The sequence below is a fragment of the Copidosoma floridanum genome, unplaced genomic scaffold, assembly GCF_036245765.1.
Source record: "Copidosoma floridanum isolate Cflo_tuat_1 unplaced genomic scaffold, Cflo_Japanese_pri ptg000001l, whole genome shotgun sequence".
NCBI lineage: Eukaryota > Metazoa > Arthropoda > Insecta > Hymenoptera > Encyrtidae > Copidosoma > Copidosoma floridanum.
In genome coordinates this window covers 24860150-24882355 of record NW_028321878.1, presented here as the reverse complement: position 1 = coordinate 24882355, position 22206 = coordinate 24860150, and the positions used below count along the sequence as shown (strand labels likewise).

Below are 22206 nucleotides of genomic sequence, written 5' to 3'. Positions count from 1 at the left end.
TTCCCAGCATGAGCTCAAACCCGACTACCCTCAACAAAGGTGCAAGGAGTGCAACCACCGTAGAGCTCGAGGGGCAAAGATTAGGGCCTTTAAGTACAGCCACTCACCGCTAGGACAGTGATATAGCAAAGCGGTTCTTAGGAGCTTGCCGGCTTTCAAGCCCCCACGCAAGCTCTTATACCGCATACCAATCTTCCCGCAACCACACCCCAGAGGCCATCCTCTTAAGGGCCCGCCACCTCCCCTACTCTAAACCTACTGGGCGCAGAGCATAAACACAACTCCCTGACCCCCCGATGGCACCCGATCCACAATCTCCACACCTCCACTCAGTCGTCCAGAAAACCATCCTCTTTTTTAGCCCTAAGAACTGTATGTATGTATTAGGCTACTGCAGTCTACCTTTTTTGTTGAGTAGCATTTTATTCATGACGTTGTTGGGATTAAAAGTTTTGAACCTTTCCTGCAACACATTTCATTCGGCTTGCTTCTTACTGCAGTCAAAGAGAAAATGTTCTGCGTCATCTTTAACGTAGCCGCAACACTTGCAAGCAGTCGTCTGTGTTTTCTGCATTTTATTAAGATACGAGCAAAAATACCTGTGATTCGAGAGAAATTAGGTAAGGTAGTAATCTACTACCCCGTGTTTCCACTCTGTCCATTCCTTGACATCTTTTATCAGGCAAGCTATCCACGTACCTCTAGATTCCTCTTGCAAGCTATGTTGCCAGCGTTCCCAGGGGTTTTTCCGGGCGTTTTTCTTCGCCTTCACTCTTCCTAGGTCCTGCTCCGTAAGGTGCTTCAATCGTCTTTTATTCGCAAAAAGGTCAATGGGGATAACGCCTGCTATCACCATTATCACAAACTCTGAAACTGTGCGATAGGGGCAGGCTATCCTCAAGGCTTCTATTCTTTGAACTTGGCGGATTTCCATTCTCTTCTTTTTGACGTCCATCTCTCTCACTCATTTGACAGCCCTGTACAGAATAATAGACTGAGCCGTGGACATAAGGAGCCTGCGTTTTGCAGGCTTTGGACCTTTAACGTTCGGCATGATTCGGCTTAATGCCGCTACTCTTGCCACCACCTTGTCTGCTGCTTGACTAAGGTGGCTTCACAACTAGAACTTTCAATCCAGCGTCACCCCTAGGTATTTTACGGCATCTTTCGTCATTACTTCTTCTTCTTGTACCTATCTCTTTTCACAATAATAGTACCATCTCCGTCTTCCCTGCTGCAACTTCAAGTCCGTGGTTCTTGCTCCATGAAGCCACCCTCCACATAACCTGGTTAAGTAGTAACTGGACAAGTTCAAACGTTCGACGATCACTACAGCAGCATCTCCCACGTATCGAACCAAGAACGACCCCTCTGGCATTTCCTGGCAGAGTAGTCCGCCACATGACACGTTCCCGAGATTGGGTCTAACTATGGATTATTGGGATGCCCCTGCAGATATCTTTTCCTTTGTTCCGCCTTCTGTTATCGTATAGGTCAAGAAGCGGTCCTTGATATAATCTCTCAATACTCTCAAGAGATAGTCTGGTGTTTTAAAAGTGTACTGTAGAGCGTGAAGCATGTCCTTCCATCATGCTGAGTTGAAAAAGTTATTTACATCCAAGGTCACCAGAAGAACAGGGGATCTTGCTCTATGGCATATGTCTCAAGTGCTTCTAACTCCTTACACTAATTCTTCGACTGCTTCTGTGGTGGACCTTACTTTCTTGTATCCGTACTGCCTGTTGGATGAGTCTTCCGCGTTTTGTATGACCTGTAGAAGACGGGCCTTAAGCAGCTTTTCGTATAACGTTTTAGGCGTATCCAGCATGCGTAACGGCTTGAAAAATGACGAACAGTTTGGCTTTGCCTTTCCTTTATTGATCAGTGCCAGCCGTGCGTTTTTTTAGGGGGTTGGAAACAACCCCTACCGCGGACATGCATTGTATGAATTTAAAAACAGCTGTGGGTGTTTTTCCACTAGTGTCTCAATAACTTCTGCCAGTAAACAGTCTAAACCAGGAGCTTTTCCTTTTCACGCAATCCAGCTGCTAGCTCAAGTTTCTTCTGGGTAAATGAAGGTACGTCTTTTATAAACTCCAAGTCTGCTTGATCCTCGAGTTCTGGATGCGTAGGAAATAGCGTATCCACGATATGCCGTATGGTATCTGCATCTTTGTTTGCAGTTGGTGCAAGTCTCCCCAGTTTTTTCATCACTATCTGGTGTACTCTGACTCAGGGGTCGTTATTCACTTCCCAGCACAAAGTCTGCGAGCACTGCTTTTTGCTGTTCTTAATAGCAGCTCGCATCGTCTTTTGTGTAAGCTGGTACTCGGAGTACCATTGTCTGGCCTCTCGTCTGTTTCTGGCCCTTCAATAGATGCGTCTGTATTTAAAACATTGGCACCTCAACTCCGCAATTTTTTTGTGCCACCAGGAAGTTGAGCGTTTGCTGTTACATCTTTCTTTCCTGGGCATAGAGGCCTCGCATGCGGTTTTAAGGAGTTGCATAGTTGCCTTGGTGAGCTTCTATACTCCTTCTGCTGTGTTCAGGTTTTGTTCATCGTTTTAGATAACAGCGATAACATTTTCAACTTTTTCCGCTAGTCATTCCGTGTCCAGCTTCTTAACATTCCACACTGTTTTGCGTGCTATGCCTTTTCTGTCTATTGTATCGGTGATTTCAAAGACAACATATTAGTGATTGCTGCCATTTTTGTCGTCGATTACCTATTATTTCTTCAGTCTTAGCGCAAGGCTCTCTGAAGCCAGTGTAATGTCTGGTATTGATTCGCCAAATCCCGGCCTTCGGAAAGTCATGGTCCTTCATTCGTTTACAACGAGCAGTCCTAGCCTTGCCGCCATATTTAGGACTGCCTGCCCCTTTCTTAGAGTTTGTTGCTGGCATTCCCCATTCTACTGCTCTTACATGCAAGTCTTAAGCGACTAACAGGTCGCCTTCCATGCCATCCCTGATGGTATCTTTAAGGTAATTTATTTGTCTCCTGTATTTCTTAATACTAGTGTTTGGTAAAAAGTAGCATCTGACACACGTGATGCCCTTCCTTTTCAACCAGACAAAATGTCTTTCCGATCTGCTTGAATCTTGACAAATTTCGTCTGGTCTAGAGACTGAAATGGCCGACATATTTGTTTTGTTGCTAAGCCACTTAGGCGGCTTAAAGTTACTGTACTGCTTACTCATAAGCGCTACGTCTACCCTTCATTTACATAATATTTGTGGCAGGAGGGCATCTGCGTCAATTGCCCTGTTTATGTTTTCTTAGAGAACTCTGGGCATTATGAAAGGCTTTTTTTTCTTCTGTTTAGGACCTGTCTAGAAGCCCTGCATGCTCTAGATCCAGGCACATGATTAGTGCTTTCTCCTACATGCGTGGATTTATTGCATAGGGCACATCGTGGTTAGGCTTTGCAGTCCTTAGCTCTGTGTTTGTCTTTACCGCATCCTCAGCAAAGGTCTGATCGGTCTGGGCCTCTACAGTCGTATCTTGTTTGCCCATATCCCAGGCACCTGTAGCATTGCCGGACGATAATCCTGCGCCTGAGTTGGCACTAAATTCAACCCTACTGCTATCGCCTATATTTACCCACCATTCCCCCTCACACTCCCAAGCAATTAATTTTTTAACAAATTTTAATTTTATTTTCCCACAACAATTTTTCTTTGACTTTGAATTTTTTTCTTTTACAATTCTAAAAAAAAAAAAAAAAAAAGAACACTTTCCAATAAAGAGATTTAAACGCTCGACCTCCTGCACATAAGTCCAGTACCTTACCCACTCTGCTACGAGCGCTGCTGACTAGAGAAACTCGGTTTCTTGTACGTATCGTGTGGTTCGTAACCATGATATTCCATTTTTATATGCATTCACTGATACTACATTTAATTCATGATAAATAATGTATTTGTTTTCTAAATAATACATCTAAAAAAAAAAAAAAAAAAAAAAAAAAAAAAAATTATCTTAATTAGCATAAATATGGTTATGTAGATTAAACATAATAAGGCGCGTTATTACGCATTAAATATTTGTATTTTATGCATTTGATGCATAAAATACCGACCAATTTTCATTAAACCTGAGGTTTTTTTGGCATTACAGTAATGGTAATTATTACTATTATAAATAAATTATTTTATAAATAAATAAATTTTTAAAATAAACATACGATAGAGTTGCACAACGTATCAGTGGTTTTTAAGATTTTGAATTCGACTAACTAATTATGTTACAATGTCATATAATTCTATAAATATAGTTATTTATTACATCAATAATAAATAAATTATGTAAGATCGTTAGATATGTATATTTCGCGTTACATATCATTTTAATGGTTATTAAGGGCGCTCATTTGGCATTTGATAAACAAATAATGGCAAAATGTCAGTAAATAATTATATGAATAATTTATATATATAATTCTATGTAAAATGTATTTCATATAATTTTTAAATGCCCGCTCAAAGTTTTTTTGGGCTCTCACATGGTGGCGCCGACTGTCATCAGTTATGAACTACGGCCACAACAGGCTTCTACAGACAGTGCTCCCCTCTTTGACAGTCATCTTTGTAAGGAGAAGCGATTTTTAGTGCTACGTAGAAAGCATGTGTATTTTATTTTGAGGTTAATTGTCATCGTGTTACAACGTGTCAATGAGTTCAGTGTTAAAATTTTGTGATAGTGATTTTCTGTAGATGCAAAGGGCGTTTTAATCTTTAGTTTGCACTTGTTAGCAATAACTACGTTAATAGTTTAAGAATCTGTTTGTTCTTTAAATTCAGTTAAAATGGGATGAAGTCCTTCAAAATCAAAAACAAAAAAGTCAAAGGAATCGACAAAAAAACATTTGAGTAAATCTCCTTATAATGTACAAAAAAATTTTAATTCTCTTGAAGTACATAAATATGCCACATCACAAACGAGTACATATTTTGCCACCCCAAACTAGAATTTTCGTATTCTTAAAATTAATCCAAGAATAAGAGGAGACACGAGTCCATTTTTTGATTTCGAAACATCAGTTCAAAACAAATCAAATTTTGACTCTTCGTCTCAATTGTTAAGGCTACATCAAAGACATACAGTAACATTTCACGAAAATCGACTACAAAATCAACAGCAAAATCAGCAACAAAAACAACGTATTACGTTTCAAGTAAAATCACAGAAATCTTGTGATGATGAAAATAAAACAAGAAGTAAATATTTTACAAAAAAGCAAAGTCTATATCCTTTTTTACATGAATTGGAGAAAACACATACAGACATACTGATTTCACAATTACGAATGCCTACATTACAATTGTCAAATTTATGAAAATGATATTCTGATGAGACATCTGACCAGTAAGTTTTAATTTTGTTTATAAACTTTTAAAGAACTTTTTAACAATCTACTATTTACTTTTTTAACGTTCGTCTACAAATGCTAAATATTGTCAAAGATATAGAAAAAAACTTAAATTACAAAAACAAATGTCTCAACTTAACGCCGCATTATCTTCACAGAATTATGATCTTCAAAGGTATTACGCGTTATTATATTTTTTACTTACAGTTAACGACAAATACATCTTTTGTATTTGCTACGAATTCGAAATTAATTTTTTAACGTAATAAAATTTAAATTTGTATTAATTCTCGTTTTTAAAATTTTAGTATGTTATTAGTTTTCTTTATTTTTTTTTTTTTTTTTAGAGACAAACAAACCAATACTCAAGAGCCAAGACAAAACATATGCACAAATTTACGGACGAATGCCTCGTTACATGATGATCCATGCTCGATACATGACTCTGTCTGTATACCGACAGAATTTAATAATACCCTGTATAAGTATAGTGTCACATGTGCTCAACCGGATCTTATTTTTAATCTTTACGGAGATATTCCATCTGAGCCAGCTGGAAATTGTTTGTTCTATTGTTTTTTAAAACTTTTAAATCTTACGATTACACCTCTACAACTGAGACGGCTACTACAACAATCACCTTTTTTGTGTTTATGTTCGAATCCCAGAAGTGCAAATGAGATACTCTCTAGTGACCACGAGTACGGAGACATGGACTGCATATATATATTTGCAAGATTATATGATACAAATATATGCATACATTATCACTTTATTAATGTAAATATTAATATGAAAAGACAAATCTTCGCTCATTTTAAAGTGAACAATTTTCCAAATTTTATCCATTTGCATCTAACAAACTTGCATTTCACAACATTAATTCCAGTTTCAAACATTAATTTACAATACAGAATTGATATTGAAGACATTCGTGAGCCTTCGAATATTGTTTCGGAAATTGACGTTGATTCGGAAATAGATAACAATGAAGTTGTGGCGAAATATACGAACTATAATTAACACGCACAAGCACATTTCAATTTTTTTAACATTTTTTTAAATAATACTTCTGGTCATTCTTGCGCAGTTTGCGATAGGCTTTGGTGGAAAAAATATTTAAAATTATTATCTGAAGGACATGAAAATATTTTAAAAACAATTTTACCGGTAAATAATCAATTTTTTTTATTATGCTCTCAAACAAATTTTTATATTCAATACTTATTTATATTTTAATAGAATTTTGTTAGCGGCATAACTTTAGTGGCGATTCGTTCTACATGTAAACAAAGTTTAGACAAACAAAAAATTCCCTTATTATTCACATACAACGGATTTTCATATCCAGTCATTCCATCACATTTACCAGAGTTAAATCTTATTGAACAGCGACTTATTTCTCCAAGAATGCCTTTTATGCAAAAAGAAAACTGAAACATGTTCATGGCCAATTCGGTATTTATCGACAAATTATTAATGTTCCAATTGATGTTAAAACAACAGTCAATAAACTTTCAAAAAATATTCAAGATGACCATTCTTTTTATGTACACATTAGGAAGCAGTTAATACATAAATCGAGTTACGTTTATGGTCTTGTAAAAAAAAATTATATCAAGGACTGGTTAATATATTTAGTGCAGACACCACTGTACTTATTTTATAATATTTCCATCGAAGAGGAAGCCTTAAATCATTATTGAGATGATGCTGAAATTGATCATGATGAAGTTCGTGAACATGTTTGAAGGGAAGATAATCTGACAGCTCAACAACAAACTCTAATGTGGAATGAAGACAAAATGTTATACATTGCACCTGGCGAAAATAATGTGCCTATTAGTATTTTGTTTGATAAATACGCTGAAGAGCTTTCATTTCCAACCATTTATTGTGGACAGTTTAGAAATTACAAGGAAAGAGTTAATGTTACTTCATTTATGCAAGCCACCAGTGAACTTCGACGTAAAGATCGTCGGGGTGCAGATCCACAACATCTCTTATATTTGGCTATTAAAATTATGAGACAGCAAGTTCGAGATGCTGTTACTGTAGCTTTTAAACATATTAGCCATAAAACTAATATTACAAAAGAGCAAATTTAATCGGACAATTATATAAACAGTTGTATCGAAGGTAACCTCGCTTTTCTTCGATGTATACCTAATTCTGCTTGGTATTGGGCTGATCGAAAAAAAGATCTTTTTGCAATTATTAGACAATTAGGTGCACCAACAGCTTTCATAACTATGAGTGCAAATAAAGTTGGATGGAACAATTTATTGAAATTATTATATACATTAAAACATAATGAAACAGAAGTTTCTGATGAATTTTTGGCAAAGCTACGTTATATCAGAAAAGCCAAACTAATCAATGACGATGCTATTACTTGTGCAATTTATTTTAATAAATTAGTAAATTGTTTAATGAACATTCTGCAAAATGAAACAAACAGTCCATTTGGAAAATACTGGGTGATAGATTATTTAAAAAAAATAGAATTTCAACATCAAGGTAGTCCTCATGCTCATATTCTTTTGTGGTCAGATAATCCACCTGCAAACTTATTAAAAAATGACGATGATGTAATCAATATGATTAATGAATTAGTTTCAGTAGGAGCATCTGAAGCATCAGGAAATATTAAAGTTTAAACTCATGAGCACACTTTCACTTGTTATAAAAAAATGGATCCAAATAAAAAAGAAAATTGTAGATTTGGAGCACCTTTCATGCCATCTAAAAAAACTGTGACATTGATACCAATGAAAGATACTGATTCAAATTTTTCAGAAGAAACTTTTAATAATCATAAGAAACATTACAGTCTCATTAGAACTAATTTATAAAATTTCGATTACGAAGATTTTGAAAATTTTTATACTCACAACGACATCATATCTGACGAACATTATTATAACATTATCCGTGCTGGTATCACTTGACCAAAGTTGTTTTATCGTCGAACGCCGTCAAAAAAATGGCACCATACATTCAATCCATTTGTTTTGCATCATTTAAAATCTAATATGGATTTTCAAATTATTCAAGATGAGTATTCTTGTGCAGCTTACGTTGTCGAGTACGTGAACAAACACAATCGTGGTATAAGTAATTTACAACGACAAACTATTGAAATTATGGATGAAAATCCTGAGTTTGATGTAGTTAAAATTACAAGAAAAATGAGTGTTGACGTTCTCAATTCTGTTGAAATTTTAGCACAGGAAGCTGCTTGGTACTTATTGCGCTAACCAATGACCAAATCATGTTTAGCAGTCGTTTATATACCTACTATTCACCCTACAGAACGTATGAGAATAAGAAAAACTATGAAAGAACTTAATGAAATGGATGACGATTGTGTTGATATTTGGAAAGGAAATGTGTTTGATAAATACGAAAAAAGACCTGACAGTCTAGAAGATGTTACGTTGGCACAGTTTTTTGCTAAGTATTATTTGAATAATAAAGGAGAATATATTGAAAGACAAAAGCCTAGAGTTATTAGGTACCGCAACTACGATATGACTGACTTTAATGATTATGCACGAGAAATGGTACTGTTACACATTCCTTTTAAAAGCAAAGAAAATGATGTGTTAGTTGAAAATAAGTTCATTCAAATATATCAAGATAATGACGATTTAATTTTAGAGCGCAGAAAGAGTTTGAATCTAACTTGGATATACAGAAAACTATCGAAATTTGCAAGCAGTTGCATAGAGAAAATGATGAAAACGCTGTTCAAGACGAAGATTTACAAAATCAAGCTAACATAATTTTTGAACCCGACCCGTATGAAAGATTGCTTCGCAATCCTGAAGGTGCTGTTAACACTGATTTGCAACGTGCATCTTTCAAATAAACTTGGTGTCATAGCAAAAAAAAGAGAAAATTCAATGGATACTGAACAGTTTTACGATTTAATGAGATCTGCAAACAAACAGCAAAGAGAACTCTTAGATACCATTATTGATCATCTTCAGAATAAACGTGGTAAAACATTTGTTATAAGACTAATTATGGAATTATACAATAGGTTCACTGACACCGATGGTTATTGCAATGCTTACATAACCTGTGCTTCTACTGGTAAAGCTGCTGTAGCAATTGACGGTACAACCGTTCACACTGCTCTTAAAATTTCTCTTTCAAATCTATTACCGTTATCATCAGAACTCTTACAATTATACAGATGTCTTTTTAAATACGTAAAAGTACTAATCATTGATGAAATAAGCATGGTCAGTGCAGAACTCTTGGTTAAGATTGACACGCGTCTAAAACAAATTACTGGAAATCATAAAGATGATTATGGAAATATTGACGTTATTTTAATTGGCAATTTACGTCAACTCCTACCAGTAAGATCAACGCCTATTTACAAATCAATTGAAACTTGTCTGGTTGGGCCTTATTTATGGCGAAAATTAAAATTTTACCATCTTACTCAAGTAATGAGGCAACTCAATGAAACGTTTTCTTCTATATTAACAAAAATTGGTAATGGTGAAGTATTATCAAATATTGAACTTGATATTCTTGAATCAAGATTATTCACAAAAGCTGAAGTTCAAGGATTGTGCCCTGATGGAGTTCGTTTATATCTTAAAAATGTAGATGTATTAACAGTTATTAATAGTTACAATAATAAAATTTTACAACAATCACCACACAAAATTATTTCTACAGCTAATGATGGATCAAAAAATTCTCAACAGGAAAGTGCTTTTAGACAAAAAATACACAAAATGTCAGTAATAGATACAGGTGGTTTACTTTACATTATTACTTTTGTTAAAGATAACTATTATCTCATTACTTCAAACATTGATGTATCTGATGGCTTAGCCAACGGTGCTGTTGGTAAGTTAGTACATTTAGATTTCGATAAAGATAATATTGTTTGTCGAGTATGGTTTCAATTTCCTGGTAACATTAAAATTGGTGAAAAAATCAGAAAAAAAGCTGCTTCATTCGCTATAAAAAATGGGGTTAATAGATCGGCCGTACCGATCAATCTACGAACATCGAATATTTCTTTAACAAGAGACAATAAAGTTACTGTTAAACGAAAACATTTCCCATTGATAGCAGCTTGTGCTTTGACAATTCACAAATCACAAGGTGGAACGTTCAATCAAGTTGTTTATCAGTATGAAAAATTGCATTCGCAATCACTCGTTTACGTTGCCCTTTCTCGTGTCACGAGTCTTGAAGGCTTATATATAGTAACACCTGATAACGATCCGACTAAATTTTAATTTTATCATAACCGTCGACAAGCTGCTTCGACGGTAAGTTTAGTACAAAAATTTCAAAGGCTCTCTTTGAATTCTCTAGAGACTAAGGCTCAAATGATTACCAATTTCATTTCTGGTAAAAGGAATATGTCTATATTGTTTTTCAATATTTAAAGTCTACGGAAACATTTACTTAATTTTAATGATACAGTCACTAGAAAATGTAATGTTTTAATGTTGACTGAAACATGGATGGACAATAATCAACAAATTGACATACCACAATTTAACTGTATCGTCCATTTTAAACGTGACAATGCACGGTCAGCGGGAGTTGCAATACATCATAATATTGATGATACAGTAAATATCGTTGGTCCAAATATGGATATGACTGTACAAAATACCCATGATTTTAATGTCCGAACAACAGATATTGCAGACATTTATTCAGCCATATCTACAATAGAAAATGGCCAAAAAATAGTAATAGTAGCCATATATGTTTCACCTAATCAAAAAATAAATGATATAATTGATACAATTCACAGAACACTACTGGAGTATACTGAAGGAGGTGCACAATTGCTTGGAAAAAATTTTGATAAGCTTCCACTTATTTTAGCTGGTGATTTTAACATTAACTTTGCTGATAAAAAATTCGAGCCATTGACCAATTTCCTTTTCCGAAAATTTAACTTAACTATTAATAATGATCCTGAAAAATATACAACAAGGTATGGGACCACGATAAATGTCGTTTTTTCTCGATATCTAAATAAAATACAAACAGAAAACATACCTATCTTATTTAAGTTACCATGAACCAATAGTTGCTATTCTAAAATGTGATTAATTTTAATACTCCGTTATTTTTATATCATTAAATATATATATATATATATTTACATGGTCGCAGTTTTTGTATTTTTATGTTATAGTAATAAAAATATTTTACATTGAATTTCAATGTTTTATTTCTACCCCCGTTCCATAAAAATATAAGTTTTAAAATAAAAAAAAAATTGTATTAACTGGATATACAATTGCAACAAAATTACTAAGAAAAAAAAAATTTAGAAAATTTTATTTACAGAAATAAAATGAAACAGAAATACAATCAAATAAAAAAAAATGACGTACAAAATAAAATACAAAAAAAAAAATTAAATAAAGAAAAAAACAATGTCATAAAGGAAATACACAACAATTTTGTTTAAACTCATAAAATGTTATTTTATAAAATAGTGAAATGAAATGAAATAAAAAATAAAAAAAAAAATAATAAAATATGAACAAAAAAAAAAGTAATATTAAAAAATAATAAAATGAAATGAAATAAAATAAAACGAAATATGAAAAAAAATGAGAAATGACAAAAACAAAAAAGGGAAAAAAAAATATAAGATTAAGTAGAAAAATAAAAAAAGAAATGAAGTAAAGGAAACAGAAAAGAATGAAAAAAAAAATATTAAAATTGGATATAAAAAAAAAAGAAATAAAATATGAAAAAATAAAATATGAAAAAAAATAATCATGAAATTAAATAAAATATGAACAAATAAAATGTTATATTAAAAAATAATGAAATGAAATAAAATAAAGTATAAATAAAGAAACGAAATAAAGGAAATACAAAGGAATAAATATAACTAGGAAGAAAAAAAAAGGAAATAAAAGACATACAAACGAATGAAGAAAAAGTAATAAAATTTAATATGAAAAAAAAGAAATGATATATAAAAAAAAAAAAAAAAGGAAATGAAAAAAAAAGATTAAATATGAAAATAAGAAAGAAATTAAATAAAAGAAGTACAAAAAAAAAAGATTTAATAAAATAAAATGTGAAAAAAAAATAAAACAAGAAATAAAAAAAAAAAAATAAAACAAGAAATAAAGAAAAAAAAAAAAAAAATAGAATAAAATAAAATATAAAAAAAAATAAAACAAGAAATGAAAAAAATAAATGAAACAAAAAATAAAGAAAAAAAAAAACAAAAAATAAAAAAAAACAGCATATCAGGGGGGATAAATTAGTCATGGGACCCACGGTAAGAACGAAGTTCTTTAAACATGAGATGAGTATAGAAACACCTTCTCAGGTATCAAGGGGGTCACCAGACCCACAGGACGAACGAAGCTCTGTAAACGTTAGTACTGCATTCATGTTGTTGACTGAAACAACAACTTAAAAAACAAATAGAGAAAAAAAAAAAAGGGTTTACTACTCACGATGGTTGAACTTCGTGAGTACTGTATTTATGAACGACGTTCTCACAAAGTTCAACCATAGTGAGTACTAAACTATTTTTTTTTTTCTCTATTTGTTTTTCAAGTTTTCGTTTCAGTAAACAACATGAATGCAGTACTAACGTTTACAGAGCTTCGTTCTTTCTGTGGGTCTGGCAACCCTCTTGATTTTATTTACTACTTCTCTCCTCAGTTTGTCATTGTCGTCGTCGTTTTGCTTTTTTTTAATACCATTCGATCCTCGGTTGGGTCATCGTTTCTACCTCCCTTTTTCAGAGACTTTCTAATAACACGAGCTGGCAGGGATGTCTTCAACTCTTTCATCTTTCCCACAGTCCTCTGGCGGTGGCCTTTAAGGTCCTTCAAGATCCCACAGATTTATTCCAGGTAAACTCTGGTTTCATTGACTGTGCTGCTGACATTTGGCCGTCCGTCAATTGCTTTTTTAATACTTTCTAGGACGTCTGTCATCCTACCTAGTACTTTTTCCTTCTCCTGTTTTGTGTCCCTCGAGGTTTTCTGTAGGTGAGCGACTACCATTGATTCAGCCAGTGTCAGCTGATATGCATTCTGGCTATTTTGGTCTATATCCTGTGGTTCGTTGGTCTGATCATCTGACAAAACATCAATTGTCATTTGCTTTCAGATGTTACAAAGCATAGCACTTCCGTGCTGGATGCCTTTGTGGCCTTCTTCAGAATCTGTGAGGCCAACACCAGTCATCCAGGCTTTCACCAGGTTGCAACTGGATCCAGATGTCTTCTGAGAGGTTACCACCTGGGGTACATTGTTTTTATCAGTGTCACCCATGTTTGGTTTCATTTGGGAACCAACCCTAGATTTTTCTTACAAGGTTTTCTTTTCAGCGTTTTGGTCCATGAGAACTATTTTATTCCGTTCCAACCAGCCACGGGTACAAGCTCCGACCACTGCAGCGCCTCAAAACTATACACCCGTGACAAGCTTGCCTCCATCCACCACCCAGAAAGGATGCCCCCTATAGACTGACTGCCTTAGCCCGGGGAATGATGACAGAGATTACAGTGATAATGATAATAATAGTTATCATGATAAGGATAACGACAAAAATTGTGATAAGAATGACAATAATAATGATGATGATGATAGTAATAATAACGACAACAATGGCTACGCCAACGACGATAATGATGACAAAGACGATGACGAAGACATTAACGACGATGTTGACAATAACGACGTGTACAGTAATAATAATAATAATGATAATAATTATATTAATAAAGATGATGATGATGTTAGTAATAATAATGATAATGACAATAATGAAGGTAATGTTTCTGATAAAAATGATATTTTTTTTGGTCGTCATAATGATAATAATAATAATTGAAATAAAGATAATGATGATAATAACAAGAACGATGACAAAAACAATAATTATGCTACTGATTATTAAAATAATAAAAATAACAATGATAACGACGACGATGACGTTGATTATGATAATAAAAGCATTGATTCTAACAATAATAATTACAATTCTTATGATAATAATAATCATAAAGATCCCTGAGCTTAGGCAGTCTTTCTATGAGGCGCGTGCTCTCCGATTGGTGGATGGAGGTAAGTTTTCCACGGTTGTATGGATTCGAGGGGCTGCGGTGGTCAAAACTTGTACCTGCGAGTGGTTTAAACAAAGTGAAATTGTTCTCGTGGACTAAAACGCCAAGAAAAAGACCTCGCAAAAAAAATATAGGGTTAGTTCCCGAATGAAACTAAACATGGGTGACGATAATAAGAACAATGTACTGCAGGCGGTTACCTCTCAGAGGAAAACCACCACCAGTTCCGACCTGGTAAAAGCCCGGATGACTGGTGTTGGCCTGACGGATTCTAGGAAAGACCACAAAGGCGTATAGCACAAAAGTGATATGCTTTTTAACATCCAAAAGTGAATGACAACTGGTGGTTGATTAAACGATCGGACCAACTAACCACAGGATACAGACCAGAATAGCCAAAATTAACATCAGCTGACAGGCCCTGGAAAAAAGAAAAAGAAATCCGACATAATGTCCAGAGTTGTCTTAGGAAACATGAACAGGGCACATGACGCAGATGCCCTTTTGCCACAAATATTATGTAAACGATATGTAGACGTAGCGTTCATGAGCGAGCAGTACAGGAACTTTAAGCCACCTAAGTTGCTTAGCAACGCAACAAATATGTCGAACATTTCAGTTTCTAGACCAGACAAAATCCGTCAAGATTCAAGCGGATCGGGAAGACATTTTGTCTGGTTTAAAAGTGGGGGCATAACGTATGTCAGCTGCTACTTTTCACCAAATATTAGTATCAAGAGATACAGGAGAAAAATAAATTACCTTAAAGATACTATCAAAGATTGCATGAAAGGTGACCTAGTGGTCGCTGAAGACTTCAATGCAAGAGCAGTAGAATGGGGAATGCCTGCAACGAACTCTAAGGAAGGGGCAGGCAGTCCTAGATATGGCGGCAAGGCTAGGACTGCTCGTTGTAAACGAATGAAGGACCATAACTTTCCGAAGGCCGGGATTAAGCGAATCAATACCAGACATTACACTGGCTTCAAGGAGCCTTGCTCCAAGAGTGACGGAATGGCAGGTAATCGAGGACAAAAATGGCAGCAATCACCAATATATTGTCTTCAAAATCACCAATACAATAGACAGAAGAACCATAGCATGCAAAACAGGATGGAATGTTAAGAAGCTGGACACAGAATAACTAGCGAAAAAAGTTAAGAATGGCATCGCTGTTATTCAAAACGATGAACGAAACCTGAACACAGCAGAAGGAGTACGGAAGCTCATTAAGTCAAGTATGCAACTTCTAAAAACCGCATGCAAGGCCTCCTTGCCCAGGGACAAAAAAATGGAACGGCAAACGCTCAAATTACTGGTAGAACAAGGAAATTGCGGAGTTGAGGCTCCAATATCTCAAACACAGACGCTTCTATTAAAAGGCCAGAAACAGACCAAAGGCCGGAGAAAGGTACTCCGAGTACAAGCTTACACAAAAAACGATGCGAGATTTTATTAAGTACAGCAAAAAGCAGTGCTGGCAGACTCTGTGCTGAAAAGTAAATAATGACTTCTGGGGCAAAACATACCAAATAGTGATAGAAAAACTAGGAAGACTTGCACCAACTGCAAACGAAGACGCGGATACTTATAAGGCATATCGTTGACACGCTATTCCCGACGCATCCAGAACTTGAGAATCAAGCAGACTTGGAGCTGCCAGATGGTATACTGGCAGAAGTCATTAAAACAGTAGTGGCAAAGTACCCACAGCTGCTCTTAAACCTATACTATGCATGTTTGTGGAAGGGGTTGTTCCCAACCCTTTGGAAAAACGCACAGGAGGGACATGCTTCACGCTCTGAAATAAACAATAAGAACACCAGACTTCTTCTTCAGGGTAATAAGAGATCATCTTAAGGACTGCTTCTTGACCTTTACGATAACAGAAGGCGAAAGAAAGAAGAAAATAACTGCAAGGGCATTTTAGGGTTTCATACTTGGAACCGATCTCTGGAACGTGTCACACGACGTTTTACTCTACCAGAAAATGCCAGAAGGGACGTTCTTGATGGGATACGCGGACAATGCTGCTGTAGTGATCGTCAAACGCACGTTGGAACTTGTCTATTTACTACTTAACTAGGTTATGGGGAGAGTTGCTCCATGGATGGAGAACCACAAATTAGAAGTTGCAGCAGAGAAGATGGAGATGGTACTATTGACGTAAAAAGAGATAGGTACAAGAAGAAGAAGCAATGACGAAAGATGCCTTAAAATACCTAGGGGTGACGCTGGATAGAAAGCTCACGTTTTGGAGCCACCTTTGGCAAGCAGCAGACATGGTACAGTCTTAGAGTCTGCGTTAATGGTGATAGCAGGCGTTATCCCCATTATCTTACTTGCAAGGGAAAGACAATTTAAGCACCTTACAGAGTCGGACCTTGGAAGAAAAGAGGCTAAGAAAAACGCCCAGGAAATTACCTGGGAATACTGGCAACATAGATGGCAAGAGGAATCTAGAGGTAGATGGATGGCACGCCTGATAAAAGATATCAAGGATTGGACTGACCAAAAGCAACGGAAAGTAGATAACCACCTTACCTTTTTCCTCTCAAATTACGGGTATCTCTGCTCGTACCTTAACATGATGCAAAAAACACAGATGGCTGCTTACAAGTATTGCGGCTACGTCAAAGATGACGCAGAACATTCGTTTTTTGACTGCATCAATTGGCAAGCCGAACGAAACGTGCTGCAGGTAAGATTCGAAACTTTTAATCCTGACAACGTTATAGATAAAATGCTACTCAACGGAGAAAGGTGGACTGCAGTAGCCCAATGCATACACACAGTTCTCCAGGCCAAAAAAGAGGATGGATTTCCGGATGACTGAGTGGAGGTGGTGCTATCGTAGATCCGGTTCCATCGGGGGGATCGTAGGGTTGTGTTTTTTGCTGTGGTGCCTGGTGAGTTTAGGGGGGGATTGGGGCCTTAGGGGTGGGACTGCAGGGGCGTAGCTGCGGGGCCATGGGTGTGCGGGATGGGAGCCTGCATGGTTGCTTAAGCGCGTGCAGACTTTCTCAAACCGCTTTGCTCCATCACCTTTCTACCGATGAGCGGCTGTGGCCTGGTGGCCTATGCTTTCGGGTGCTTCACTATTGCTTTTATCGCTTTTTTTTTGTGGCTAGGCTTCTGGGGTGTGGTCGCAGGGTGGTCTGTGTGCGGTATGAGGGCTTGCGTGGAAGCTTTAGCCCGTGCAGACTCTGAAACCGCTCCGCTATATCACCATCCTACCGATGAGTGGCTGTACATCGGTGGCCCGGGTCTCTGCTTCTTGGGCTCTGTGGTGGGATCGCTTCTTGCGCCTTTGTTAGAGGTAGCTGGGTTTGGGCTTATGCTAGGGAGCATCTGCCAATTATTTTGCTTTATTTCTAAAAGTAAACTTAAAAGGTCTTGCCAGTTAAGTGGGTATGGCCATAACGAGTCCCACACAGAGGAGGATTCATACACTCTTCTATCGTGCATAATGGCATTCTGGATGGACCTTGGAAAAAAAATGATTATAAAGATAATGAACATAATTATAAAGATGCTGATAACGATAGTAATGATAGCAATTACGATAATAATTGTTCACTTATCAGGGTATATAGTCCTCATGCGGGCTCGACGAGAGAGAGAGATAGAAACCACACATATATATCGTGTGCCGTTTCGTTGCGAGCGGCGCTGGGATTTTAATGGCAGCTTGGGCAGAAGCCTTCTAGCCTTGGACTAGAGCAGTCGAGTCTCTAAGTCTCTTAGCCTGTAGATCTGCCTCTTCTCTTAGCCTTGTCGCCATTTTGCTCGTTTGTTGCTGCTCATCACTGCAGTGCTGCACTCCTATTGTCGTTGGTTGTGACTGCCATTGGGGCTTAGTTTGTGTCAGGATCTCTCTCTCTTGTTTTACTTCGCACAAGTTAGGCTAATATACTTATTTGTAATATTAGCTGCTAGTACATTAATTGCTGAAACGGCTTTGAGTAGTCAATTTTGAAACAGTGCCAGAGTTACAGCTCGAATTAAGATACAAATCTTCAATAATTTTGTAATGTTCATGAATCATAACTTTGTTACGCAACTTTCCTCGCAAGTTAAATTATTTACAGTTTTATACATAATATTACATATATATTTATTTTTGATTATATTGAATAAATCAGTATTTAAGTTGACAAAGAAAAATAAATCAAGTTTGTCGCAATCAATTCTAAAACCTCAACCTTGAGATTAGTAGCCAGCATGAATCTCACGACACACACTAACTCCTGCTGTACGAAATCTCCTTTTAATGCAGCAATTACATACTGTTAACAGCTTCCACTGCGTATATCATCTTTCGACAAAACAATGATGATGATAATCATGATAACGATTTTCATGATGATAATGATAAAATAATAATGATGTCAATGATTATTACAATAGTATTAAATGTGACAATAATGATAGTGATAATTATAATATAAGTAATGTCGGTACTGGTATTATTAATGATAATATTAATAATGTTGACAGTACTAAAGAAGATAATAATCGTAATGATGATAATGATCATACTAACAAAATTCTAGATGATGATTATGATTGAGAAAATGATGATTATGATGATGAAAATGAGGACGATGATAATAACAATGATAATGATGATAATATAAATCATGATAATAATGATGATAATAATAATGATAACAATAATTATGATTGAAAAAATGAACGATCGTACTGGTTATAACAATGACAACAAAAATGATATTGACAACGACGACAAAAACTACAGCAATGATGTCAACAACAATAAAAATGAATATGATTTAAACGATCATAATGACAACAATAGTCATGACGACGACGACAATGACAATTATAATAATTATTATGATAATAATGATAATAATGATGATGATGATGATGATGATGATGATAATAATCATCGTAATAATAATAATGATAATAATTATAATAATGATGATGATAATGATCATGATGATAATAACAATGACGACAATGACGACAAAGTGAGCGATGACAACAACGAAGACGACAGCCACAATGATAACGTTTATAAAAATGATTACAATAATAATGGAAATAATAACAATAATATTATTGACGATAGCGGAAACAACGATGACAAAAATAATGACAATATTGTTAATAATAACAACGATACTGATAAAAAAGACGATGACAACTACAATAATGGTATGAAGAAGAATAGCAATAATGATGGTAATAATTTTAATTGTGATAATAATAATAACAATAATGATAATAAAAATAATGAAAGTAACACCGATTATGGTAATGGGAATGATGATGAAGGTGCTGATAATAAAGTGACACTATAAATAATAGTGATGAAATCGATGATGGAAATAATAATAACTATGACAATAATTATGACAACGATGACGATGATAACAATGACAACGACGACAACTATAACGGTGACAATGATAACGACGTGAATAGCGATTATAATCATGATGATCATAAGGATATTAAAGATGACAACAACGATGACAACGACGACAACAATGATCATTATGATTGTATTAATGATAAAAATGATAGTACTGATAAATACGATAATCATTATAATGATAACAATAGTAATAACAATGAGGATGATAATTATAATAATAATTCTAATAATTTAAATGATAAAAATGATAATAATAAACATGACAATAGTTATAAAGACAATCATAATAATGATGATGATAATAATGATTATGACAATGATAATGATTTTGACAATTATGATGATTATAAAAGTAAAGATAAAGATCATACAGCTCATGATAATGATAATAATGAGAATATAGATAATCATGATAACGACAATGACGATGAGGAAATTACCATAAAAATGATGTAAGAAATAACGGTAATAGTGATGACAACGACGACGATGACCACAATGACTATAATTATGACGTTGTTAATAATGACGATAATAGTGATTATAAGGATAGTGACAACGATGATAATGATAATAATAATAACGTTGTTCAGAATAATGGGAACAATAATGATGATAGTTATAATAATTATCATAATAATGATAAAGATAATACTGATAAAAATAATAATAAAATGATTATGATGAAGATATTTATAATAACGATGATGAAAATAATAATGATGATGATGATAATGATTATGACAACAGTAAAGAATATAATAATAATACTAATGATATTGAGAATAATAGTTTTAATAATCATGATGATGTTACCAATGCTAATAATAATTTTGATGACTTATATAATGATAATAATAAATTAAATAATAATGATGTCAATACTAACGATAATTTTCATAGTAAAGAAGTCGGTTAAAATGATAAACATCAAGATGTATGTAACGTTAATAATAATGATGTCATTGATGATGATAATGATGAAAAAATGGATGTGAATAATGTAGATGATAAAATTAATAATAATGATGATAATAACGGTACTAAAAATGATAATAACGATACTAATGTCGATGATAATCATAGTAATAATGTCAATGATCTTAATCATATTGATTATAAACATGGTTATAAATATAATGATGATAGTGATAATAATAATTATAATAATGATGTTAATAATGAAGGTGTTGACGACGTTGACGTTGGCTACGAAGACGATGGTGACAATGTTGACGACGATACATACATAATAATTATGATAATAATCATAACAATTATAGTAACGGCAACGACAACAATGATGACAACGATAATGACAAAGCTGACGACGGACACAATAACGACGACGATGATGATGATGATAATGTTGATACTGATGATAATGATAACGATGATGGTGCTAATAATGACGTTATCGATGATGATGACAATAATTATAGAGATAAGCATGATTATGATGATGACCATGATAATAAATACGATAGTAATAGTAATGATAATAATATGATAATAATAATCATAATATTAACAACGACGACAATGACAACAACGACTTCGACGCTAAAGACGATAGTGACGATCATGACAACTATAATAATAACAGTAATAATAATGACAATCAGAACGTTGATGGTAACGACGAAGACATAACGATGATAACAACGACGACAACAAAGAGAAAAGTGGTACCAATGACAAAGATAGTTAAAATAATGAGAATAATAAAAATAATGACGATAATAGTGATCACGACGACCACGACGACGACAACGGTGACGACAAGGACGACAGCAACGATGACAATTACGACGACGTTGTTGATAATGAGGATGATAATAATAATATGGGCAATGACGACGACAATAATAATAATGATAATGGTGGATTATAATGGTAATAATAATACTAAAGACATTGATGATAATAATAATGTTGACGATGAGAATGGTAATGAGATGATAATGATGACGATGATCATAACAAATTTATAAAAATGATAATAATTATTATGATAATATAAATAATGATAAAAATAATAATGATGTTGATGATAATGATGTCCATAATAATAGCAGAAATGGTAATAATAATAACGATGATTAAAATAATTATGATGATCATAATTATTGTAATAGTGATGATAACGTAGATGAAAAATATAATAATAATAATAATACTGATGTTAATAAAAATTGTTATAATGATGATAATAATAATAATTGAATTATAATGATGATAAAAATGATGAGATGATGATAAAGATTATGACGATTGTGAACATGTTAATGATAATGATGATTATATCGATTTAAAT

The 22206-nt window shown here is 34.4% G+C and overlaps 1 protein-coding gene and 1 pseudogene across 1 annotated transcript; one reads left to right on the top strand and one right to left on the bottom strand.

Moving 5' to 3' along the window:
- Positions 1-616: 616 nt before the first annotated feature.
- Positions 617-955, bottom strand: LOC106640008 (uncharacterized). The gene has a single exon (XM_014353869.2). It carries the CDS (start codon positions 953-955, stop codon positions 617-619), a length of 339 nt encoding a protein of 112 aa, XP_014209355.2.
- A 622-nt stretch (positions 956-1577) lies between these two features.
- LOC149376111 (uncharacterized) lies at positions 1578-8633 on the top strand (annotated as a pseudogene).
- Positions 8634-22206: the final 13573 nt, after the last annotated feature.

What these genes read in the sequence shown, in the direction of transcription:
- LOC106640008 (XM_014353869.2), bottom strand. Translation starts at nt 955, where the DNA reads ATGGACGTCAAAAAGAAGAGAATGGAAATCCGCCAAGTTCAAAGAATA.